The sequence below is a fragment of the Podarcis tiliguerta genome, assembly GCF_965153285.1.
Source record: "Podarcis tiliguerta genome assembly, chromosome: 4".
NCBI classification, from domain to species: domain Eukaryota; kingdom Metazoa; phylum Chordata; class Lepidosauria; order Squamata; family Lacertidae; genus Podarcis; species Podarcis tiliguerta.
The window spans coordinates 74,458,662-74,485,617 of NC_139537.1; the positions used below are offsets into that span (position 1 = coordinate 74,458,662).

Here is a 26,956-nt window from a genome sequence, read left to right on the forward strand (position 1 = left end):
TTCAGTTTTTACTTATTCTTCAGTGTGGTAGACATCTCCTGGCTTTCAGTGATGTTTTTCTCATTTGAAGCCCCGAGAGTCCAATTTTAGTCAGGTTCTAAGTACTTGAGTAAGCAGGGTTGGCCTTTGCATGAGAATTTTGAAATTAGGGCTATGAGTAATGCTAGATGATATATTTGATTTCAGGAGCTAACTCCTGGAGGATTCCTGTCAGAGCAAAAGCTATTACCTGAATACCTTCAAGAATTAAATATCTGCCCAGTAGGAACCTACAATATTCACAAAGCGCTCTAACATTTCAAAGCCAAGATTGTAGGACATTAGGATCTACTATAATCAGACTGATTATTCCGGATTGTTTATTGCTAAGTCATATGGTGTTTATTTCAGGGGAAATAATAAACTTCATTAAACTGCCTTTAAAAAGGGCAAAACTAGAATTAAAACATGTGTATAACCTTCATAATGGATGTGTGTATTTTGTACACAACTATTTGCGCTATGTTCCATATGGTGATAGCCAAAAGAACAGATTTCAGTGGAGCTACTCAGTACGTCTTAATTGGAAATCACTCACAGTATCTTGTGAGAATGTGGCACAGAATTCTTAACAACAGACTTTAATTGTTAATTAAGGCTGCACTCCCAACCTCATTTACCGGGGAGTAAGCCCTGTTGAATTCAACAGGATTAGGATTTACGTATGAGTAGGCATGGTTAGGATTGTGGCGTTGGCCATTTCAAAATTCCATATTCATTCAAAAAACCACTTTTTACTTCTGTTAGAAGTCTCTTGTGTATACTGTGCACTTAAAAAAAATGTCTGGATGTGTACAATAAGAAAATCCATTTCTTATTGTATACTGTATTTGGTTGGGTGCAAAGAGAGGTTGTCTTCTCTAGGGGTTGTTTGTTACTAAAGGAAAGGGGACTTTCTGACTGGTGCCACTCTTCACAGTGGAATGCACAAATAACACATTAATGTACCATGTACTAGGAAATGACATCTCTTCTGGCTTTATACTTCTGTCTGTGTCCTATATGCCATTGACTCAAGCCATAAACTCCTGGTGATGCTTCCAGTATAATACTTCCTTGTACCTGTTAGCAAGAATTTAGGTAAAGAGCTAACAGGGAAGAACAATAATTCCACAGGAAAATTACCCACAGAATAGTAAGCAAAGAAATTTGTTTGAACTTTCTAACGTTTGAGTGGCAGCAATATTGGAACTTGCACTTAAATGCAGATGAGGATTCCTCACCTCAAAGCCCTTGATCCCTTAACTTCTCAATGTTTCGTGTCCTCTTAGGAATCCTTACCTGTTACCACACACAAATTGCTTGTTAATATAAACACATTTCCTTTAAATGGAAATATTCTCTTTTGGAGATACAGGTGAAACTCGGAAAATTAGAATATCGTGGAAAAGTTCATTTATTTCAGTAATTCAACTTAAAAGGTGAAACTAATATATGAGATAGACTCTTGACATGCAAAGCAAGATATGTCAAGCCTTTATTTGTTATAATTGTGATGACCATGGTATACAGCTGATGAAAACCCCAAATTAACAATACCAGAAAATTAGAATATTAAATGAAATCAGCAAAACAAGGATTGTAAATAGACCAGTATTGGACTTCTGAGAAGTAGAAGCATGCATATGTAGTCAGTGCTTGGTTTGGCCCCCTTTTGCGTCAATTACTGCCTCAATGCGACGTGGCATGGATGCTATCAGCCTGTGGCACTGCTGAGGTGTTATGGAAGACCAGGAAGCTTCAATAGCAGCCTTCAGCTCTTCTGCATTGCTCGGTCTCATGTCTCTCATCTTTCTCTTGGCAATGCCCCATAGATTCTCTATGGGGTTCAGGTCAGGCGAGTTTGCTGGCCAATCAAGCACAGTAATCCCATGGGCATTGAACCAGGTTTTGGTACTTTTGGCAGTGTGGGCAGGTGCCAAAGTCCTGCCAGAAAATGAAGTCAGCATCCCCATAAAGCTCGTCTGCGGAAGGAAGCCTGAAGTGCTCCAAAATCTCCTGGTAGACGGTTGTGTTGACCCTGGACTCAGTGACGCACAGTGGACCAACAACATTAAGTCTGCCAAAAGTAAATGAACTTTTCCATGATATTCTAATTTTCCGAGTTTCACCTGTAGTCTAACAGCAGCTGTACGGTGAGATGGGGGAAAAGCTGGTGGTTGATGTCTCATGCTGGCTATGTTTTTACCTGGAATATTTCATCTCCGCTTTCTAAAGCTATTGTGATAGTACCTGCCGCTGCAGGTCTCAGAGGCTATCTGAGCTGACTCCTGATGGCTTCCTTGTGTTCCTCACTTTCATCTCCCTTAGAGACCTGTTGCAGTTGTTTCACCTGTCAAAAAGAATCTAGGGATGTCTTGCTGGAGGCACATGCTTAGGCGCATCAGAGAAAGCCTCTCTTTCCCTTAGAGGGAGTAGCTGAATACAGACACAGAAGGAAGCACCGTAGGATTGCATCTGTTTAAAGGAGCTTGTATAATCTCACTTGGCAACCAGTTGTTGCTGGGATGGGAGACCCGGAAGGAACTTTGTTGTTTCTTGAGCGCTGGTTGGATGAATGCGTTGTGACAGGGTCCCCAACTCTGGGACATCCTGATAGTTTATGTCTCTCTGGGGATAAATGCATCTATTTTGGTTTGTGGGTAAATGGATTTTTTTTTATTTTGCTTCAGGGCAAATGCAGAATTCTGGGTGGGCCCAGAGGGAATTGTGCCTCTGTAATGAACTCTTCTTGCAAGCTATATTTGTAAGGGGGCCCAGCTATGCTGCTTGTAACTTGCCCGCTTTCGCTGTGAGCACTCGAACACTGAATTCAGGCCAAGTTTGAAGACTTGTTTACTCTGTGCCTCTCACTCTATAGTGCCCTATAGTGCCTCAGACACAACAAGAACCTTGCATATATAACAGACTTGGGTGCCAAGTTAGAATGGCTGCTCAGAAACAAGAGGGAGCATACTTGCAGTAAACCCTAGGGTTTTACAGGGTTTTCAGAACCCTAGAGTGTACAGAAGTATTAAAATATTAGGGGTGATTTCATGAGGCAACCCTCCCCCCAATCCAATGATGACTGGAAATTTTTAATGTCTGGTGTTTTATTGTATTTTAATATTTTGTTGGAAGCTGCGTAGAGTGGCTAGAGAAACCTAGCAAGATGGTTGGGGTATAAATATATTATTATTATTATTATTATTATTATTATTATTATTATTACTCAGTGGCCATGGAATGCTGAGTTTCTTTGGGTGACGAAGGCACAAGTAATCAAGAGACAGAGGGAAAGTGGGACTAGAATATCCTGAAAGGGGAAATGGCTAGATAGAACACTGAACAAGAGTACATTCTGCAACATTTTGTCGCAGTCCCCACTTGTTCATGCTTTTCTTAACAAGGCTCAGGCCAAATCTGAAGGTCACACACCGACAAAAGTTCTTGTAAGTAAGCTGGTTCTGTGATGTTCCAAAATGCTTTGTCTTCTGATGGATGCTGGTAAACACAACCCCAGAAGGCCCAACATGAGGAGAGTCGGTGTGATGTGAAAGTGCTTGCCTTGCGATAATTATGAGTCAACAGTGTGAGCCCATTCAGGGTGACTGGTCTTGGCCCCTCCCCTCCCCGGTAGCTGCTTTCACCTTCTCAGAATCCACAGATGGTGGAACGGATAGTCAGAAACAGTTGCTTTATACATCTCAGGTTCAGTCTCCAACATCTCCCAGTAGGTCTGGGAGAGACTCTTTGTCTGATACCCTGGAGAGTTGCTGCAGTCAGTGTAGACCAGGCATGTCTCTTGGCCCTCCAGATGTTTGGGGACTACAATTCCCATCATCCCATACAACTTGTCCTGTTAGCTAGGGATGGTGGGAGTTGTAGTCCCAAAACATCTGGAGGGCCAAGTTTGGCCATGCCTGGTGTAGACTGTACAGAAACAGATGGAACAGTGAGTCTGCCTAGGTGTTAGGCAGCTTCCTTAGGTAAATATTAATATATGGTTTGGGGAATGGGCATTCAGGTGGCAGTTTCCTGTTTGCAGTATGAAATGTTAACATCCATTGTACTGGGCAAATGAACATACAGTATTTTTTGCTCTAAAAGATTCACTTTTTCCCTCCTAAAAAGTATGGGGAAATGTGTGTGCATCTTATGGAGCGAATGCAGGCTGCGCAGCTATCCCAGAAGCCAGAACAGCAAGAGGGATTGCTGCTTTCACTGTGCAGTGATCCCTCTTTGCTGTTCTGGCTTCTGAGATTCAGAATATTTCTTTTCTTGTTTTCCTCCTCCAAAAACTAGGTGCGTCTTGTGGTCTGGTGCGTCTTATAGAGCGAAAAATACGGTACTTGCTTGAGTTGGAACCAGTTTTTTTTTTAAAAAAAAAAGAAAAATAGGTGCCGGTACGCAGTCCCTCTACTTAGACATTGCATCTTATTTATTAAAGACATTTCAAAGAGTAACCTCTATGATTCAGGTCAGGGATAGTCAATTTCTGTACATCAGGGTTGTTGTTCAGGCACTGATCTGTGAGCACTGCGCACACTTGTCAGGCTCTAGAATGTTGCTACCAATTGACAATATCGACTTAGAACTTATATAACACTAATTAGGAGCTGTATGAGATAGTAGTACAATATGATTCACACGTGATGATTGATTGGTTCTTCAGCAGCTGTTTTCAAGGTCATTTCCCTACAGAACTCCAAGAGAGGGACAATATTAACAACTTTTAAAGAATATTTTATTTTCCTTTCAAATTAAATTGAGCAATTAACACACACACATAACCATTTAGTAGTGCCCTGGGAATCTACTTGGGAGCCAAGTCTGACCATCCGTTGTTCAGATTCTAAAGCGTTCCAAGGCAAAGAGCAGCCAATTCAAAGCAATTCCATGCCAAAGGTTGCTCCAATACAGAAAATGATGCTGCAGTCCTACGCATAGTTGCTTAGGAGTAATCCCCATTTAATTCAATGGGATTAGCTTCTAAGCAGGCATGCTTAAGATTTGCCCTGTAAGCTTATTAATTAAAAACAATCTGGAGTACCGGGTATTTTGTGGATGCCGCGTGACACCCAATTTTATTTTAACTTTGGATTTGTTTCAGGGGTGAGGCAGAGGGAGTGCTTAAAACTAGTGTCTGGGAGCAGTTAACGGCCAATAAATTGCAAGAAAAGCCAGCCTGAGGCACCTGTCTTGTTCTGCATAATGATAAGGGTGGTCCTGCTCGAAAGAACAAGGGCCTGATTGTTATGTACAGTGGTACCTCGGGTTACATACGCTTCAGGTTACATACGCTTCAGGTTACAGACTCCGCTAACCCAGAAATAGTGCTTCAGGTTAAGAACTTTACTTCAGGAAGAGAACAGAAATTGTGCTCCAGCGGCGTGGCAGCAGCAGGAGGCCCCATTAGCTAAAGTGGTGCTTCAGGTTAAGAACAGTTTCAGGTTAAGTACGGACCTCCGGAACGAATTTAGTACTTAACCCGAGGTACCACTGTATTCAGTGGTCTGTGTTTGCCTGAGCTTGAGTCTACACTAAGGATTCTGAGCCCCTGTGTTCTGATTCGATTCATGATATCCAATCACAGAACATTTCTGGATTTGGGCTTCTGCCATTGGCCCTTAAACTCTGAGTCATGATTCGCAGCTTGGAAGTTTAGACAGCCAATCACGTTGGGAGTGGGAGTGGCCCCCAGGCCTTCAGAAATGTATATAAGCAGTTGCTTTGCCCCTGTTGTTTAGTTCTGTTTGTTCAATAAAGGTTCTTGCTGTTATCACTGTGTCTTGCCTTGTGGGAACCCACCTACTGACCATTTAAATTCACTTGCTATACTTTGGATATTTTGGACTGCTTACTAATAAGACCCTATGTAATTTTTACCAGGTTGGAAAAATACGGAAGACATCTGCCCGTAAAAGAGAATTCCACGTCCTCTTCATGGTGATCACAACCATCATCTGTTACCTGATTTGCTGGATGCCCTATGGAGTTATAGCTCTCCTTGCGACATTCGGTAGGCCAGGCTTGGTGTCCCCAGTGGCAAGTGTCATACCGTCTATTCTGGCAAAGAGCAGCACCGTCTGCAACCCAATCATCTACATACTTATGAACAAACAGGTGAGCATTACAGTTAAAGCGAGCTGTCTTATGTAAACGGAAAATGACTTCTGTGCTCCCAAAGTAATATTCCTTTGTTTGAGGACAAGACTAAGAGTTATTAGCATCTGAAGCAGAAAACCCAACATGGAGGACTTCCCCCCCAAGGCAAGGTAAATAATTTCCACCTTTGCTGGTGCTCAACAATTTGCTGTTTTATTCTGTGGCTGCCTCGCTCTACCTAATGGGATCGATTTTTGAGTAGTTATGCATAGGATTGCACAGTTAATAGATTAAAACTCACAGGACAACCAAGATTACTTTAGTTGGGCGATAAGCTCAATAGTTATTTTGACTAGTAAATAATAGCAGTTTGGGGGTGGAATGAGGGGGTGGGCTGGCCCCCTTGTGCTAAAATTATGGTTGTAACAGGGATGGGGTTTTAACTTGAGTGGGTATTGTTTTATTTTGGAGGTGATGTTCTTTGTTTTTAAATATTATATCTTAATATGCATTTTGTATTTGTGGTCTGGGACACTTTAGGGGCTTTTGTTGGGGATTGTATTTACAGTGGAACCTTGGTTTCCGAGCGTCCCGGAAGCTGAACAATTCGGAACCTGAACACCGAAAACCCGGAAGTAATTTTTTCCATTTTCAAACATGTCTTGGAAGTCAAATGGCTTCCAAGGTGCGTTTTTCATTTTCCCCCATTTACTTTGCAGCCAGCCCATTGATCCTCGGTTGTTGAATGTTTCGAGTGTCGAACGGTCTTCCGGAACAGATTATGTTCGAAAACCGAGGTTCCACTGTATTAGTTTGTATACATTAGTATTGTTAACTGTTCTAGTTGTTTTCATAATGTATTTTGTACTTCCAACATTGTAACTTTTATGTTGTGAACCGCCCTAAGACCTAATAACGATTCATTGCCTTTAGAATAGGCAACCTGATGAGTTTCTTTAAAGCTAGATAGAGAACATTTGTTTTGTTTTATTATTGCTTTCCTAGATTAATTGGCACAAAAGTGTTAGGGATGGAATCTTACGGTGGGACCGTATCTTGATAAGCACGTGTCATGGGCGAGAATGGCAATCTCAGTATCATCCTGTGTGTCTTGGCAATTCTGGGGGAAATTGTAGTAGCAACCTGCTCAACTGCACTGTTTCCCTCACTGAGCAAGGGACAACTTCTTGGCCCTTGAAAATGAGGGTTGTGGTGAGGTGATGTAGCTACGAGGAAAAGCAACTCACCAGGTGGGGTGGTGGTGCTGTGTTAGCTTCCCTGCAGGTGGGGTTCTGTTCCTCACTGGTAGGGAGATGGGCGAGGTGGTGGGAGGTCTGCGCAGTGCAAACCTCCCCTTTTCCTGCTCCAGAACTACTGCTGGAGTTTCTAAGATAACTCCCACAGGCCAGAGCTGCGGCTTTTCCCACTAATATATTAAGATATCGCAACACTGTCAGAGTTGTGCGTCAGGCTTGTAATGTATGCTGTGCTCATCTCTCTGAATCACCTCTTTTCACACCATGGGGGTTTCCACAATAGGAAATTCGTCTTTGTCATCATAACTGCTTGTACTGACTTTCGGAAACTTGGAAAAATGCCTCTTCGCAGACCCAGGCTTCTTGTTTTCCCTGAACATCATGGAAGTCTCTTGTGTCATTCTCCCTGCCCAAGAGCAACAGCATTGTATTCACCATTTGCAGATTAGGGATACATTGTGATGTTAAATAATATACCTTCAGAAAATTAGGTACATGTCAGCATGTCACATGCTTAAATAGGCGAAATCTAACTTGCCAGTGGAAAAGTGTCATCCTTGAATGGTGCCCTCTTGTGACTCTTTGTAGAAATATTCTTTGGTTCTCGTGGGAATGCTTCTTAAAAGCATTTTCGTGTTTGGCTTTAGGATCCTTGAGGAAACCTAGGATTCCTCCAAGTGAGTTTCTTTCTAGATCTATTTCCGTATTTGTGGTGAGACTGGGCTCACCCAGCAATGTTACAATACAACAGCCCATGTCCTCAGCTCCAGCCCAATCCTGATACCTTGAAGCCACACCTGTGAACTGTTGCCTCAGTACAATGGCTCACAGGAGTGGGCTGTTAGCTATTTCTATCACACTGTTCCTACAGAATTCAGTTAAGTTATATTTAAATCTATATACTGGAAAGATAAGATCTAACAAACATCATTTTGCAGGGTATTGTTTTGTTCGTTACGTTATGCATTTTTGTGTTTTTATGCTATGAATCCTCAGACGAAGGGCATTCTACAAACTGAATAAATAATAAGAATTTTAAAAATATCTACCTCACTTCTGGTTCTAAAATGTTAGGATTTCAACACAGCATGTTAGGATTTTACAAACATATTTTTGTAAAATTTTGTAAAAAAAACATATTTTTGTAAAAGCATATTTTTACTCAAGGCATCTTACTGCTAATTTAAAAAGGATATAAAATAACAATAGCAACCTATAGTCTTATTCAAGATGGCAGGTTGTAGAGCAATTATCCAATCATCATAATTCTTTTTAAAAATGCGAACAGTTAGCTGAAAAGATATGGCAGTTCTGAGGAGAACGGTGGCAGAAACCTGCTGAAATGTACTATATTCTCCTCATTTCCTCTCTCCCTTTTATTTGGCTTGCAAGTATATTTTGAAAATGGGATGTAGACTTCCAAAAGCTGTTGGTAAGAATAATGTCGTCTGCACATAAATTCTTCTGTCAGAGTCAGATAACCAAGGAAAAGAATGCTTCACTACCTTATATATTATTTAAAGCAGTAGCCACTGTGATCTCATCTCTTTTTCATTATTATGTAATATTTACATATCTTTGGAGTCTGCACAATAAGTTCACACTAACGAGCCGAGACAACCTTCCACCAAGAGGAATACAATAAAAAAACTAGTAAGGGCTAGAGGGGGAAAGGAAGAGTGAGAGCTACAACGAAAAAGGTTGCATAATTCATCCTTTCATATTCATCTTCTTCACCATCATCTTCACCCATTTTAGATGTAAGATCCCCTCCCTTTACAGTGCTACCTTGGTTCTCAAACTCCTTGATACTCAAACAACTTTGAACCCAAACACTGAAAACCCGGAAGGAAGCTTTGCGAACTCTTTTCGGAAGCTGAATGTGCTCTGTTTTGAGTGTTATGCTTCCGATTTGAGTGCCACATTTCTGATTTGAGTGTTACGCTGAGGTCTGTCTGTTTTTGCTATTTATTTTGCGCTTTTGTGGCTCTTTTTTGTTTTGTTTTTGTGACAGCGTGGAACCCAGTTCAGCTACTGATTGATTGATTGATTGTGTGACCGCAGTACATTGTTTATTGCGTTCATTTTATGGATCAATGGTCTTGCTAGATAGTAAAATTCATGTTAAATTGCAGTTTTAGGGGTTGTTTTTAAAACTCTGGAACAAATTAATCCGTTTTGCATTACTTTCTATGGGAAAGCACGCCTTGGTTTTGGAACGCTTTGGTTTTGGAACGGACTTCTGGAATGGATTAAGTTTGAGAACCAAGGTACCACTGTATATATAAGGGTGCAATATGTATTTCTGTACAACTACAGGGGGGGGAAAAAACATTTTCTCCAGTCCATTCAGGCAGCTAACTGCAAGGTATAGGACTCTCATTCTGGATTGGGATCTCTGGAAGCCATTTGGATTCATTAAGTGGTGGGAAAGACCATTTGAATTCGTTCCCATCTCCCTGTGGAGGAGAAGGGTCACAGTGAAGTCTAGTTGCACCAGGAAGTGATCTGACCATGGCACTTCTTTTGTTCTACTGGAACTTTGTCTCAGGCCACCCATGTCTGCAGAGGTAAACACCAAATATAAGGCATGTCTACGACTATGATGAGTAGGGCCAGATTTAAGAAACAGTGAAAATACAATTTGAAAAACCACACGGCACAGCACAGCACGTTACAATTGCTACAACCAGACGAAAAAGAATGATAATAATTTAAGTTGTGCGTCAAGATCCTCAGCAATTTTCAAGTGATCTATTGGAGGAAAAACATTTGGCAACCACTGGCCTGGATTGAAAGGATGATTGATTCATAATGAGCTATAATAGAAGTTTCAATTAATCTGACCATGACAATTTTTATAAAACTACCAAGGCTGTAAAATGTGATGGCTTTAATAGTCTGCGGAATTAATTTTTTAAAAGTTTGGCATTTCATATTTAAATGCTGCTATTCTCAATTGATGCCTGTCATTGTAATTTAAAATTATATTCTGTATTTTTAATGTTATTTTTCGTCTTGTATATAGTGTGACAGCCTGTGGCTAAGTCACTATTTAATAACCCAATTAGCTGCTTCCCACAGCCTACAGGCTTTATGACTCTTTTCTAACACACTTATAATTTTATTCCTTTTCCATCTCCAAGACGTGTAAAACTGATTCTGAAAGCACAGTAATTGACATTAAAACACACAGATGTGTGTAATAGTTATGCAAGAACACACACAGGATGGCTGTAATTTTTACATCCTTCCTACACAAACTGTTCTTTCAACATTATCATTCAAGGAGATTTACATTCTAACCCTTCAAGATGAATCCCAAGGTAATGCCAGGACTAAAAGTGTGTGAAGTCTTAAAAAACTTTAAGGAGTCTTTGCCTGTTTATCTTCCAAATTTGTGCTGACGTGAGAACAGACTACGTTTCCCCCCATGCAAACATTACCTCTGAAGCAGCTTAATATCATTCCCAAAACAACAATAAATAGTCCTGCATACTCTCTCCCCACCCACAACTCAGGGAAATCCATCATCAAAAGAGAAGAACAAGGAAAACATTGCTTTGTGTATACTAACTCATATTTATATATTCAGAATTAGAAATTACTGCTATAATTTAAATAGGATACCACACTCTGATCCTAGTGTAGAAAACTGTGGCCAGGTGGCATGTCCCTGCTCAGTGTGCTATACTGATGCTACAAATAAATATACAGTGGTGCTTCGCAAGATGAAAAGAATCCGTTCCGCGAGTCTCTTCGTCTAGCGTTTTTTTCGTCTTGCGAAGCAAGCCCATTAGCGGATTAGCACTATTAGCGGTTTAGCGGCTATTAGCGGCTATTAAAGGCTTAAGGGATTAGCGGATTAGCTGCTAAAAGGTTATTAGCAGTTTAGTGCCTTAGAAAAAGGGGGTGGGGAGCGGAAAAAAATCGCAAGAATCGCAAGACATTTTCGTCTTGCGAAGCAAGCCCATAGGAAATTCGTTTTGCGAAGCACCTCCAAAACGGAAAACCCTTTCGTCTAGCGGGTTTTCCATCTTGCGAGGCATTCGTCTTGCGGGGCACCACTGTATTATAATAATAAATGTTCATGGGGAACAGTTCTCAAGGTCCCTGCCCTCCTCTATTTCTCTCCCACCCTCTCTCTTACACACGCAATCGTAGAATTAGAGTGTTGGAATGAACCTTACTTTCTCTTATAGAAACAGTATTCTAATCTTGTTTATCAAACGCTGCCATTAATAAATGCATTTCCAATTGAAGCTGGATGTTGAAATGATGACTTGAAGATTGGCCTATGGGCATATGTCATTCTGTATCCATCAATCATCATTTGCTTGGCTAAATAATTCTGACATAGTATTGTTGGATAAGGAGCTAGGTGAAGTGTTCTCTTTCAAGCTGTATGTTAGAAGTCCTTGGGTCTGCCAACAATTACTTAGGGACATTTTTCAAAGAAACTTTGCCTTAGTTAGGAGGACCTTCCGCCCTGGGGTAGGCTACTTTTTGTTAGAGCACAGAAGTTAAGTTTAGAGTTAGCTTGTCACAATGTTTGATCTGTTTGATCGCATTTCTATGGCACTTTTGATTCAAACGAATCTCAATGCAGCTTACAAACAATAAATAAACGATAAAACGTAACAGAGCGTCACAAATACAGCATAATGTCTGTTGCATGCGTAATGAAAACATTAAGAATCCACTTTATTATCAAATTAACTGCTGGTATAATGGCTATAAATGTATCTGGAGGTTTGCAAGCCACCCTGAGTGTGCTTACGCATCAAAGGTTGAGATATAAATTATGGAAACAATTCCATATTTATTCTATTGCTCACTTTTGAAGCTATCCTTGATTATATAGAAAAATGTCTAGGGTGTCACTAGAGGGCCCTGGCAATCATATCTAGCCCCAGTCTGGGAGCAGACCCAGTTTTAACCATCAGGCAGCTGCCTAGGGTAGCAGAATTAGAAGGGCAGTAGAATTTGAAAGGCGGCAAATGATGACCATGTTGGTGGAAGGAAGAGCCAGCAGCTACCATTCCCAGTAGTCTTCATTGTGATTCGAGGACCCGCCACCCGCTTTGAGATAAATAAGACACAGGGACACATGTATTTAGGTTAATGGGCCAAAGAAGGCCACAGCGTTATTGGTTACAGCATGTGAGTGGCATTGGCTTAGGCATTGGATCAAACAATCTATACATGACTCCACCCCGGGCAGCGAGGAGTCATCCTAAGGTTAACAACCAGTGGGAGGAGCTTGTTGATGCAAATACGCCTGGAAGCTTCCCCTGATGTCACCGGGGGTCGTGCCATAGCCCTAGCCACCAGCAGGGCATTGGACAGGATCCACGACCTCTGGATTCATTTAGCGGAATACCCAAACAAGGGGATTATTGGGAATGTGGGACCGCTGCATCCACATTATCCTTAGGGGGAGAAAACCTCCCAAGTGAGTTTTGTTGGGGAATAGAGAGAGTGCACAGAGCTCTCCTCAGAGCTTCCTCATCTTAGGAGGCCCTTTTGAGGTTTCAAATATCAGAGAGACTGCCTCCTTCCCATCAGTCTAGCTCAAGTGCTCAGATTGGGGGCCTTTTGGTAGTGTCTCTACCCTCAGAGGCTTGGGGGAGGGTGGCGGTCCAGGAGAGGGCATTCCATGGCAACCGCTAAGCTGTGGAACTCCATCTCCACCGAGGTGTATCTGGCTTCTGAAGGAAGGTGCTGAAGAGGCACCTCTTTGGACACTTTGGGTATAAACTGTTAGGACCAGCCTTATTTTTTATGGTTACAAGTTGTTCTGTCATTGTTAACGTTGTGTTTTAATGATGGGACCTTTGGGTGAAGGGCAGGCAACAAATCAATAAAGTGTTGGTTAAATTGTTGGAAGCAGAATTGTGGAAACATTTGGCTTAGGTGCAGTCCAGACACACCCTTCATAGATTCTCTCTTAAAAGCAGTGAATGGAGAACCTGTGAACTTCCAGATGTTCCAGGACTTCCAATTCTCGTTTTTGCCCACCAGCATTAACCAGGTCAGGGATGGTGGGTGGGATTGCCCCAAGAGCATCTTGAGGGCCACAGGGTTCCCACCGCTATCTTAAACACATGGCGTTAACTTAAAATTGTGCATTCATGAATTACTGCTTCTGCCATTTGTACATAGACAGGGAATTATAAGTTCACAAACAGAAATTATAAATCTGCAGTTGACTAATAGTGACTTGTTGGGCATCAGATTTGTTGATGAAACCCACATGCAAGTGTGCAGTCTGCAAAGCTGGACTATTAGGACCTTGTACAATCACAAAGTTGACTATGGATTCAGCTTAGGTACTCTAATTGGGTTCAGCCTAGGTATTCTTAATGTTTGATGACAAACGAATGGATTGAAGACCTTTTGTAGAGCCGTTCAGATCTCAGAAAAAGTGATTGGGGCTACAGGTTGTACGACTGGCATTTAAAAAGCTTGTGCCCCTGCAAATTAACCTTTGTACTACAGCTTCTACTGCAAAGAGTACTGTAGAACAACCAGTCAGTTGCATGTACTCAGAAATAAAATGTAGACATTTACATTTAGTGCAACATGAAAAGTAGAAGCTATGGCCTTTATCTTTTTAAAGACCATGTAAAAATTACTGGGGGTGGGGTGGGGAATGGCTTTCCTGGTAATTTTAAGCATGTGTGTGTTATCCATTCTGAATAGCTTGGTGGAATGATATTGTCCGTGTATTATTTAAGGCCATGGAAGTAGAGATTATAAGATGTTAAGAGCTTTGAAGGCAGTGTCAGTGAGATGATGCTCAGTAAGCCTAGATCATTTAGGTCTATACTGAGGGAAATGGTGTTCTTTTACCCGTTTGGACTTTACTTCTACTCCAGACAGGTCTTTTTGAGGAGCACAAGATCTGGTACACTTTATCCCATGCCTTTTGAGCACACCAGGTAGCTGTAAAGTCTTGTGATCCCAACAGTGTTAGGAAACCGTTTTGTCCATGCACCTGTGATAACAAGATGCCAGCACTTGCCACCCCAATCCACAGCTGTACATGGTACCTTGGTTGTTGAACTTTTAAAAAAAAAATTATTAGGAATTTAAACAGAACATATTATCTTAAAACATATCATCCTTAATTTCCCCCCTATTTCCCCCCTCCCATAAAACAACCCCCCTCCCCGTCCCCCAACTTCCCTCAGTTCCAATCTCTGGTTTCTCTATAAATGCTATTCTCTGCATGTTACACAATTATAAACTCCTTAATTTAGCTAACTGGTTATTATCAATAAAAAGTTTGGAGTGTTTATTCAAAGCCTGCCAAGCAGTCCAATTCACTTTGTTGCATCTTTAGATACTTTGTAAAAGGTTCCCATTCATCTTTAAAGTCACAGTTAACCTTGTCCCGTAGTTTATGTGTCAATTTTGCCAATTCTGCATAGTGCATCAGTTTCTCTTGCCATAATCCTTTAGTCGGGATTTCCTCTCTCCTTGGTTGTTGAACTTAATCTGTTCTGGGAGTCTGTTCGACTCCCGCAACTGTTCGAAAACCAAGGCGCAGCTTCCAATTGGCTGCAGGAGCTTCCTGCACTCAATTGGAAGCTGTGTCAGACGTTCAGCTTCTGAAAAACGTTCACAAACCGGAACACTCACTTCCGGGTTTGCAGCATTCGGGAGCCGATTTGTTCAGGAGCCAAGCCATTCTACAACCAAGGTACCAGTGTATAGGGCTGTCTCACTCCTCAGGAGACCTCTAACAGGTTTAAGCGAGGCAGGGGAGCTGCTTCTTTATTTACCTGGACAAACAACTGTGAAGTAGCCACAGGGATGTATTCGAAATCTTCCTTCACATATCTCAGCACTCGTCAGGGGTTTGTTTCTCCTTTATTGTTGTATGGTAGAATGACATCAGGGACGCGGGTGGCGCTGTGGGTTAAACCACAGAGCCTAGGACTTGCTGATCAGAAGGTCAGCGGTTCGAATCCCCACGATGGGGTGAGCTCCCATTGCTTGGTCCCTGCTCCTGCCAACCTAGCAGTTCGAAAGCACGTCAAAGTGCAAGTAGATAAATAGGTACCGCTCCGGCGGGAAGGTAAACCGCGTTTCCGTGCGCTGCTCTGGTTCGCCAGAAGCGGCTTAGTCATGCTGGCTACATGACCCAGAAGCTGTAAGCCAGCTCCCTCGGCCAGTAAAGCGAGATGAGCGCCGCAACCCCAGAGTTGGCCACCACTGGACCTAATGGTCAGGGGTCCCTTTACCTTTACTTAGAATGACATCATAAGGATAGGGATCATTCATCACAGGAAGAATGGGCCACTTGATCAATGTGTGTAGGAGGGAAAGCATATCTAACATTTGGGGCTTTTTACTGGTTTTGTGAGGAGAGCAAGCTGTTTCTGAAGAAGGCTTTCATGTTTAACTAATGCCTAGCAATTGAATCACGGTGAATAGCTTTAAAGTCTTTCCTTCAGGAATGTATGACAAGGATAAAGTGTTCGTGTAAACTTTTCTTGGTACATCATGCTACTCCTGAGCATTTCAAATGCCCGTCTCTTGTCTCTGCCTTCTGCCTGCAGTCAAGCTGAAACCTTAAAATGACAACACCAGACCTAAAAGGTATCAGATATAGAGCAGCATTTAATTGTTTGGGCTGAAGTAGTAGAGCAATATGTGTCGTCCTTGGTTCAGTGACCAGCACCTCCTTTTAAAAAGGAAATATATTTCTTTGAAACCTTGTCCAGCCAATCAAGGTTGGAATGTAGATGGATTAACTCAGGATCAGGCAGTTCCACGGCTATTTGCTTTGAGGAACAGTGCAGCAAACCACTGTATAAACATTCAGTTGACCGCATGCACCCAGCAATGCTTCTGTTCACGGTCCCCAAGCTTCTCCTTACCACGATTCACAAGCTGTTCCACACAATGGAACAACTACACAGTTTGTAAGGGACAGAGACACTGGACTTAGCTACACTCAGTCAATAATATCGCTATAACTATAATTATATTGTTATCACCAGATGTAGGGCAGCCAAAATCTCCTGTGGGATTTTATGCTATGAGCTCTGTAACGTGTTTTCCTGTAACGTTTTTTTTTTATGTGTCCAGATCCAGCCACTGTATCTTTGGGTGTTCCGCCATACTTTTTTAAGGCTAGCTTGTGGAAGCCTCCTTAAACACAGAGATTCCCTTGCGAGGTCCGTGCATTAGTAGTTTTTTAAAAATTCAGTATGCCTTAGCAGTTACAGATCTTTCTGCTCACACTTGCCTTTTCCCCTGTTCTGTAGCTTGTGGCAGGAGGGAATCAGATTAGGTCTCAGGGATAGGTCACTTCTCACAAGGCTATTAATCAAAAGTAGCTTGGGGACTAATACCTAGCTTATTTTCGGAATGTATATGTATTTATTGTACTTAATACCCCACCTTGTTCTCCAAGGAGCTCAAGGTGGTGTACATGGTTCCCCTCCTCATTTAATCCCCACTACAACACTGTGAGGTAGGTTAGGCTAAGAAGCAATAACTGGGCAAAGGTCACCCAGTGAGTTTCATGGGGATTTGAACCCTGGTCTCCCAGGTCCTAGTCCAACACTCTAACCACTACACCACACTGCCTTTATATACCAGGTGCTACATGTGCAGTTAAGGGGACGCGGGTGGCCTGTGGGTTAAACCACAGAGCCTAGGACTTGCCGATCAGAAGGTCGACGGTTCGAATCCCCGCGACAGGGTGAGCTCCCGTTGTTCGGTCTTCTCCTGCCAACCTAGCAGTTCGAAAGCATAAAGTGCAAGTAGATAAATAGGTACCACTCCAGCGGGAAGGTAAAAAGAGTTTCCATGCGCTGCTCTGGTTCGCTAGAAGCGGCTTTGTCATGCTGGCCACATGACCTGGAAGCTGTACACCGGCTCCCTTGGCCAATAAAGCAAGATGAGTGCCGCAACCCCAGAGTCGGTCATGACTGGATCTAATGGTCAGGGGTCCCTTTACCTTTACCTACATGTGCAGTTAGTTCCTTAATGGCAACATTTGTTTTGTAACACACACGTTTTAATCCCCTCATGTTAAATAATGAGAGACTGATGCATCCAATCAAATAAAAAAAACAAACAAACTTTATTTACAAGAAAAATCTGTACACTGTGCATACATAAAAATATATAAAACCAAAATAGAAAATACAAAAGTGTTAAAATGTATACAAACACTGTTTTTAAAAATGCGACTCCTGGAAAATCTCAAGCTTTCGTTTCTTGAAGAGTGCACATTCACTTAAAAAATTACCATACAAAATAATTCTCAAGGCTATTTAAAAAGTACACAGTCTTCTATTTGAGTAGCTCGGCGACTACAGCTTTAGAAAATGAGATGATATGTGTGAATATAAGGCATGTACACAGCTGGCCATGTAACAACAGAGGTTCGAATTATGTTGCCATGTTACAGAGTGGAAATCTGCGATATAAAAATGCATTTTATTTTTATTTAATTTATTCAATTCATACACCACCTTTCATCACAAAGATCTCAGGGCAGTTATTTAAATAAACCTTCAATAGACATGAGGTACTTATATAAACAGTTAATCCAGGTGTTCTCTTTGCACAGAAAGCTGCAGTTTTATGGAGGCAAATGCCTCTATATGAGATTTTAAAATTTGTTGAAATGTGCCTGTAATTTCACGACATTTTCAGTATTTTATCTTCAAATTGTAAAGTATAAGGGAGGGAAAGAAGTTGGTTACTTTTTAAAAATAAATAAATAAATACAATCATCATCATTTATTTTTATATCCCACCCTTCCTTCCATAGGGGCACTTGATCTTTACTCCAATTTTGCATGCCATGTAAGCAGCTGAACTTTCAAAAAAATTAAGAAGAAAATGTGGAAAGCCCAGTCATAACCTTGTCTGTCTTCAATTTCAGCACATGTAAAACTACCCTGGTATGGTTTGTGTGAGAGAAAGAAAGAAGGGGATCTTGTTAAGGAAATTATGGACTGCAATCTGTCCAAGGCTAGGCACTCTGAAATTAATGAAGTCAGAGTTCAATTTAGGGATAGAAAAGTCTTGTTGAACAAAATCAAAAGAACAACTCCTAGCTAGATTCCCCCCCCCCAAGTACTAAGAATTATTTAGCGCCCAAACAATATTTTCAAAAACCTCCATTTATATTTAATGATCCACTTTAGAAAGGGTGATTTTTAACAAGTGTGGAGCATTTTGCAGCTTTCATTACTAACACTTCAAATATTTTTGCATGATGAGCGTAACACCCGCAAATGTTTCCTCTGACTTAGGGATGAGAGCTCACACCGCCACAGGGCCTACTCGACGGCAATAGGGTGTCACAATTTAAGTATTTTGTCTGGCGTTGGGGGTGGGCAGAGCTGTTCTCTCCATGCAGATGATGAAAAGGTAGCCCTTTCTAGGAAGGGTTGAACATTTTAGAACCTTAGCTGGACCAGAGCTGTTCTCTCCATGCAGATGAAAAGGTAGCCCTTTCTAGGAAGGGTTGAACATTTTAGAACCTTAGCTGGACCAACTTGCTCTGTCTCCTTTCAGTACAGTGGTACCTCAGGTTAAGTACTTAATTCGTTCCGGAGGTCCGTTCTTAACCTGAAACTGTTCTTAACCTGAGTTACCACTTTCGCTAATGGGGCCTCCCGCTGCTGCCACACCGCCAGAGCACAATTTCTGTCTCATCCTGAAGCAAAGTTCTTAACCCGAGGTACTATTTCTGGGTTAGCGGAGTCTGTAACCTGAAGCGTATGTAACCTGAAGCATCTGTAACCCAAGGTACCACTGTACTTCATCTGCAAAGGGAATGAAGCATAGAAATATGAAGAGCAACAACTGCAATCCTTATTTCATTTCTCTTCCCCTGTCAGTGATCTATCACCTGGTTTACATTTACCAGTTCTCTGCGGTCAAAATCTCCAGGAAATTCTGTATCTTAATCAAGGCTGGAGTGGCAGTGAAAAATGTATATAATAGGCCATGCTAGCATTCTCCTTGCCCCTAACATTAGACAGAAAGGTAGTAAGGCTGCAATTCTTTACTGTAACTTCCAGCATCCTTGATTATTGGCCAACTTGGCTAGAACAGCAAAATCTGAAGGGCTACAGGTTCTCCACCTCGACTTTGAACGTTTGCTTGCCTAGGAGTACATCGGATTAAATTCAGTGGGGCTTACTTTTGAGTAGAAATGCACGGGACTGTGCTATGAAGGAAGCAAGTTTCAGAATCCTGGGCAAAATAAATAGATAATGCAGTTAGACATGCCTTCTGGAGCACATGGTTGATTATTTTAGTGAATAGTTTGTTGAAATTTTGAAACAAGCCTAGGATCACAACCCATGGTTTTTATTTTGGCTTGTTTCAGCAAACCCTAGTTTAAAAGAAGATGCTGCCAAACTCCTCCTCTTGGCCATGTGAGAGGACGGGAGAGCAAGGGTGAGCATACGAAGAGAAAATAATAATAATAATAATAATAATAATAATAATAATAATAATAATAATAATCTATTTATTATTTATACCCCGCCCATCTGACCGGGTTTCCCCAGCCACTCTGGGCGGCTTCCAGCAAAATATTAAAATACAGTGGTCTGTTAAACATTAAAAGCTTCCCTAAACAGGGCTGCCTTCAGATGTCTTCTAAAAGTCTGGTAGTTGTTTTTCTCTTTGACATCTGATGGGAGGGCGTTCCACAGGGCGGGTGCCACTACCAAGAAGGCCCTCTGCCTGGTTCCCTGTAACTTGGCTTCTTGCAGCAAGGGAACCACCAGAAGGCCCTCGACACTGGACCTCAGTGTCCGGGCAGAATGATGGGGGTGGAGACATTCCTTCAGGAATACTGGGTTGAGGCTGTTTAGGGCTTTCAGCACCAACATTTTGAATTGTGCTCAGAAACGTACTGGGAGCCAATGTAGATCTTTCAAGACTTGCATTGCTCGTGCATTTAAATTATTGTGTTACATATGGAATAGGGTCATTGTGGCCATACCCTAACCAAGTCTACTCAGAAGTAAGTCCTAGTGAATTCAATGGGGCTTACTCCAAGATAAGTGGGGTTAGGATTGCTATTTATGCAATTCAGTGGAAACTAGGCACTTCCCATCTCCCACCTAGCCGTGCGATTGCCACAAGGCTAATTGACAGAACTATCCTATATCTACTTGAAAGTAAGCCTCGCTGAGTTTAATGGGGCTTACTCCCAGGTGCCATGTGAGGTTTGCAGTCTTATATGCACCTGTAGGGAGCAGGATCCATTTGAACACAGTGGAACTTACCTTTGAGCAAAAGAATATGTGTGGGGGGGAAATTGGCCTGCAAAATAATATGGATTCTGTGCAGAGAAAAGCTGGATACTGTGATTTGTGTGTCAGCTAATTAAACAAGGGTGCATGATTTTCTTAATTTCCATATTTTTAATCTGATTCTGCAAGGAAGAAAACTGGGTACTTGAAGCCTTGCCCTAGGCTCCTATAATATTTTTTTAAAGCACTGCCTCTTGACTTCTCTGAGTTTGGAGCAGGCAATGCTCAACACTGTTGGGATATTTTTGCCAGCCACACAGGCTACAAAGCACCTCTTTTTTTTTAAAAAAAAATATATGATACAAGGCGCTGGAAGCTGGATTTTGTGCCCAGTGCCACATTCAGTGCTTTTGAACTCAACACAAGTAACTCTGGTAGCAAGCAGAGGGGAAAAACTGAGAAGGTGAAGCAAGTACCTGGCCATGCCTCCAAGTCACACATGACCATGGAAGAAACAACAAGAGATGAACGTTTTGTTTTTGCTAGCAAAACAAAGATTGGCTCAACAGTTTATAGATCAATTTCCCTGTAACAAACATGAGAACACCTCAAAGTGACCCTCTGAAGGCGTTATGCATAAAAAATTAAGAGAGCACCACGTTAAAAAATTCACAGTGGAAAGTGTAGATCATGACAGATAATAATAACAGAAAACAAGTATGCTTTACCCCAAGGTGTTGAGTGCAACTTTTCAACTGTACAGCCATCAGTGCAGAGAAAGTGTGAAGCTTTCAACATATTTATGCCAATCAAAACTAACTTCTCCCAGCAACCCTTGCTTTTTTGTTTTTTAAACTGGTAAAAAGAAGAAGAAGCAAAGGCTTAAACAGACTTCATACTTTTTTAAAGTGAGATTTCTCACTGACTTCAAGTAGGAGTTGCAGACATTTACTGAACATTTATAATTCTGATATAGATTAAAAATGCACTGTTATATATATATCTATATATATATAATAAGGTGGCCTAAAAACATACAAAATTCTATTTAACATCTAATACACATTCATTTACTGTCTTAAACTGAACAGTCTGAACTTTCAATCAGCTATCACTTGCTAATGCTTTCTTTTTTTCTTTCACTTGCAACTTTTAAAAAACAAAACCGGAAGTTCCCCTCCTGTTTCTTCCTATTCCCCTCTCATCTCCCTTCAACACTGAAGTAAAATGCATTATTCTTCATCTGTGGAATTTTGCAAAGTGAACACTTATCAGAAGATGAACCAATAATAATATTTTTAAAGTTTCCAATTCGAACCCTGCTGAAGTCAGTGGAATAAACAACTACAGTTTCGATTGTGAAGTGGTTGAGTTAGGAGAACTTAAATGGCGAGAGGGAAAACCAGACTTTGTTGGAAGGTTGACTCAGGATCTGTGGTGGCATCCCTGGGTTTGTACTAGACCTCAGTTTGGAGACAAGCAGTGCTTCTAAGTTACATTTAAGAAGATACCACATGGCCACCACTAATTTAAGGTTCTTGAAGGAATGTCTAAGCAGTTGAATCCTTAGATAAAACTTGACTAAAATGGCACTATTCAGAAAAGTATCCAGTATAGGGGTGCCAACTTGAATAAAATACTGGGGAACCTAGACAAGCCCCATCCTACATAATGGTTCACATGACATGGCACACACACACCATATGAATGGCAATGCCCATCAACTTTGGGTGGGGCCCAGCCCCCTCCGATATTTTATGGGGTGTGGTGAAGGGACCTCGGCCCCTATGATCCAGTATTTGGTGTGTGTTGCTGTGTTAGCAATAATGAGATTAGCTCCCACTGAAACAAATAGGATGTTAAATTAAGCCATGGTTAAATTATGCTGAACCCAACACAATTATTTGTTTAAATTGAATTATGCCTCAGGCAGGCGGTTATTGTTAAGAATACAGCAGAAACATATGCATACAAGCACGGATGCAAACTCTCTCTCTCTCTCTCTCTCTCTCTCTCTCTCAACCCAGCTGGGTAATTTTTTTTTTTAAAGAGCCTAAGCAATGAGATATGCGCACTATATTTTCCTTTACTGGGATACTCCTGATTGAGCAAACACAACAGGGATGGGGGACATGTGTATCTCTAGACTTTGTTGGACGGTAGCTCCCATCAGCCCCATCCAACATGGCCCACAGGAAGGAAGGAAGAAAGGAAGCTGCACTCCCAACACCTGGAGAGCTATCCTTCCACGACAACAAGGTGAAAGATTATAGACCGTCTCTGTTGGTGCTCAGCAGTCTTTTGCAAGGTAGAGTTTGCATTTGACAGGAGTCTTATGTAGGCCTGAAGGGGGAGACCTGATCCATCCTCCTTTGAATTAAATTATGGAACTCATCACTTAAAAAAAAATATCGTTGGAAGATGTGGAAGATGAACACCACCTTCGGAAACAAGATTAGACAGGCAGAAAAGTGACACACAGCAGGTCGGCACAGCAGCCCAATGGATGCTCTGTGTTTGGAGATATTGTCAATGTCAAGAGGCTGGGGACAAGTGACAGAGTAAGCCCACTGCCTTTATGCCTTTCTTGCAAACCTCCACAGAGGCATCTAATTGACCACTGCTGGAACCAGAATGCAGGATGAGATAGGCCTTCAAGCTTGATCCAGCTAAATTGTCTTTACATTCTTAAGACCTAGAAGTAGAATCAGGATCTTGCTACCTATTGCTAGAAACTTGGGGGTGAAAGTGAATGTTGCAAATGCAGAAGCATTGCTTGAATATTTCTGGGCCAGAATTTTGACTCTCCGCTCTTAACAACAAGAACCTACAGGGTTTGGCATCTCACTGCATCTTTGGCTCACAAGGTAACCTGATGAATTCCCTCTTCTCTTCTTACTACTTTCTGTCAACCCCAAAGCTCCTCTCTTCTGTTCACTCGCTTCCCCTTGACTTGGCTTGCCAATAAATACTGCAGTGGTAGTGAACATTCAGAAGACTACAAGCCCTGCTGCCCTCTGCCCCAACCTTTCTTCCTGACACTTACCCCTGAATAGCGCTACAGCTGGGCTCTGGGGCAGCGAAAGAAAACTAAAATGGAAAAGGCTGCTGAAGATCTCTAGTCTAACATCCTGTCAGGGACTGGGCAGAGGAGGAAGAATGGTGGAGACCGCCTTCCCATCCTGAACCTTCCAGGGAGGAGGAAGAGGAAGATAGTATCGATTTTCAACGGGGGTGTGTGGGAGGTCACAGCTCAGAGGCAGATGAGGGGAAAAGCTGAGAAATAATGGGAGAGGTGGTTGACACGTCACTAGAAAGCATTCCAGACCCACCATCTCCCAGAACCCAGCGAGCCTTAAAAGTAGGAGAGCAAAGAGCTCAAAGACAGAGGGCACTTAGCAACACCTGTAGAGAAGATGATGATGATGATGAATGAGGAAGTGGAAGAGATTGGGGTGTGTGAAGATTCACTTGGCACAACGCCATTATCCAAGAGGCTGGGTTCTATAGCCTCTCTCTGTAAAGTTTGGAATAAAAAAGGACTGTAAGAAAATTTTCCTTGTCTTTCTACTTTCCTGGGCAACCACTGCCGGGAGCCAGTGACAGCATCCTGACACATCCACACAGATGGTAGAGGAAACAAAGCATTAGAAAGCAACTGCTTTCTGCAGATAAGCTGTGTTGTTTGCTTGTGGGTTGTGATTGTCGCACAACAACCTACTCCCTTGATGGCTCATCCGCAGGTAAGACTTTTCATCCTGACTACAGTAGCTGTCATGAGGGTGTTTGGAGGGAGTTGTCATGGCATGATGAATGAGAATCAGCCTGCAGGCCTGCGTACATGAATGTGTGGCAATTCAGTCCCACATAAAAGGTCAGAAAATATCTTTGTTCTAATATAGACACTGGTGCCAGAACGTTGGCACGGAAGCAAATTTCAAGATGCTATTTTCTGAAACAGCCAGGTGGCGGTCTTCTACTCAACCTTTCCTGTGCATGCTACCAATTTATGTATTTGACCAAATACGTCTTAACACATGTTAAAAGAGTCCAGCACCAGTGTTTTAAGGTTAGGGTTCGAAGCTCAGCCACCAGAACAGTTTAAATAAAACGAAAACATGGCTCATTGTATTCAGTAAACATCTGGCACTTTTTATAAGAGGGAAGAGAGGAAAATCTTAAAAGATGCTGTGAAAAATATAGCTGAAGTTTGCTTTTGTTTAATTGTGAGGACTGCTTCACTAGGTTAGGCTTTGTGTTTAATCTGCCTTGTCTAAAGGACTGCAATCGGGCACATGTGGTATAACTGCTTGATGATTTCTGGCATATATCCTCACAGTATTTTACCTTCACCATAGTTTGCATCTCTCAAAAAGCAAGCCTTTTTTAAAAAAAACAACCCAAAACAAACCCCAAAACCTATTTTCAAAGCAATAATAAATACTCAGGCCTCAGAAGCAAGGACTTCCCCCAAGCCTGCTACTTAATTACAGTTTATAGACTCAAGACTAGATTGGTCTAGGATCCGGGTTTTTTTCAAGTATTTCTTTGTTGTTTATTAGTACGACAGCAGCACCTTATTGCACTTTGTTCTAGAAATATCCTTTCTTAGTGTTGCATGGGAATCACTTCCATCCAGGGCATTTCACTGACCTGAACCCTGGCAAAATCACTTTTCCTTTCCGGTACAGATCTTCCTGGAAGCCTCTGTTCATCCTCTGCACCAGCAGTTTCTCATAAAGCAGCGGGTGGTAAGCCCCCAAGGTACAAGCCGCATCATAGTAGAGTTCATGGTAGTGGCAGAGATCGGTCTGCCGGACTGAAGGAATGTATTCGTATACATGGACTTCGCTGCACATGGACATCATGATGAGAATCCCTGAAAACAGAGGAAACGTTTAGGGTATTTAAAAATGTCAGAATAAGTTTCCAAACTCAGGTTCCTTTTTAATTATTGCACATGCGAAAATCAAGTCCAGTTCTGTTTGCTAAATTGCTAATCATCTCTAGCATGCGGTGGCGGCTGAATCAATATATTTTCTTTGGACAAAGGGCTGTTGAGTGGGTTCTGCCTGCCACCTGGTGACCAAGAACAGGAAATGCACCAGTAGTATCAAGAAAACAGGAGTTGATGCATTGCCATTGACCTCAACCAAATTCCTGTTCCCTTTCTCATAGCTCCTCTGTTCTTGTGAGTTTTTCTGCTGCCCCTGTGAATTAATTCCAGCCTTCATTTTTCTCTCCTCCTTCTGTTTTAAAAAAAATAAATGGTGAAGGGGTAGACAGCACTGTTGTTTCTCCTTTCAAGCTGCCTCTTTTCTTTGTTTTCTCCCCCTTTATTTTGCTACTGCTTTCCTTCCCTCCTGTTGTAGAGTTGGAAGGAGCCTCGAGAGTCATCAAGCAGGAATCTCAGCTTGTGAATTAGGGAATACATTTGGGTGCTACTGTGCCACGTGTTTTGATAGCCTTTCTTAGGGCTTCTGCCTCAATGGACAAAGATGTTCCCGGCCAGCCCTACTTACTCTTTGGTTGGGCAAGCCCTGAGCTCCTAGTCCCACCACCCACCAGTTCCTGCTAAACTTCACAAGTCCTCCAGGGAGCCAGATAAGCCCCCTTCCCTATGGCCTTTAACCCCCAGTCTTTTCTTAAGACCCGCTTGTGAGGGGGGCTCCAAGCTAAAGAAGCAGAAAGCAGCAGTCGTGGCTTTTCCTGAGGTTCAGGACCTGCCTCTCTTGCCTGAAACAGCACTGTGGTCCTCTGGCATTGCACAACTAAGCCTGTCAGTGACTTGTATGAGAGCCAGTGTGGTGTAGTGGTTACGAGTGGTAGTCTCGTAATCTGGGGAACCGGGTTCGCGTCTCCGCTCCTCCACCTGCAGCTGCTGGGTGACCTTGGGCCAGTCACACTTCTTTGAAGTCTCTCAGTCCCACTCACCTCACAGAGTGTTTGTTGTGGGGGAGGAAGGGAAAGGAGAATGTTAGCCGCTTTGAGACTCCTGAAGGGGAGTGAAAGGCGGGATATCAAATCCAAACGCTTCTTCATCCTGTCTGCTCCAGGGCCAATTTGCCCAAGATGAGGAGCAGCTCTCAGAGGGTGATTTGCAGGTTACAGCCAACGTGCCAAAATGCTAACCAATGCTATCGTGTCTGGCTCTATTATGTTTAACTTGGCCTTCCTTCCTACTGAAGTCAAGGAGGCTCCATTCTGCCCAGTGGGGTCAGCATTAGGCTTGGGCAATATACTGATATACCGTATTGGCCTGAATATAAGCTGCACCTTTTTTCCAAATTCTGACTGTGAAAAGTTAAAGTGCAGCTTATATTC

At 42.1% G+C, this 26,956-nt stretch overlaps 2 protein-coding genes across 18 annotated transcripts in view; one reads left to right on the plus strand and one right to left on the minus strand.

Moving 5' to 3' along the window:
- Positions 1-26,956, plus strand: part of LOC310676266 (parapinopsin-like) — a 52,697-nt gene that overhangs the window by 20,642 nt on the left and 5,099 nt on the right. Inside the window, exon 4 of the mRNA XM_083438018.1 lies at positions 5,911-6,144. Coding sequence (XP_083294144.1) covers positions 5,911-6,144 — 234 coding nt within the window. The remainder of the gene's footprint in view (positions 1-5,910; positions 6,145-26,956) is intronic.
- The window catches only part of ST6GAL2 (ST6 beta-galactoside alpha-2,6-sialyltransferase 2), an 86,710-nt gene continuing 67,243 nt past the window's right edge, over positions 7,490-26,956 (minus strand). For 12 of the 17 annotated variants that reach the window (XM_083437834.1, XM_083437845.1, XM_083437848.1 and 9 more), the window contains 2 exons: positions 25,286-25,511; positions 7,490-7,788 (listed from right to left, as the gene is read on the minus strand). In XM_083437834.1, coding sequence (XP_083293960.1) covers positions 7,683-7,788; positions 25,286-25,511 — 332 coding nt within the window. In that variant the 3' untranslated portion in view covers positions 7,490-7,682. Of the gene's footprint in view, positions 7,789-20,373; positions 21,876-21,933; positions 25,512-26,956 lie in introns of those variants that run through there. The other 5 variants (XM_083437839.1, XM_083437840.1, XM_083437847.1 and 2 more) reach the window with 2 other exon arrangements.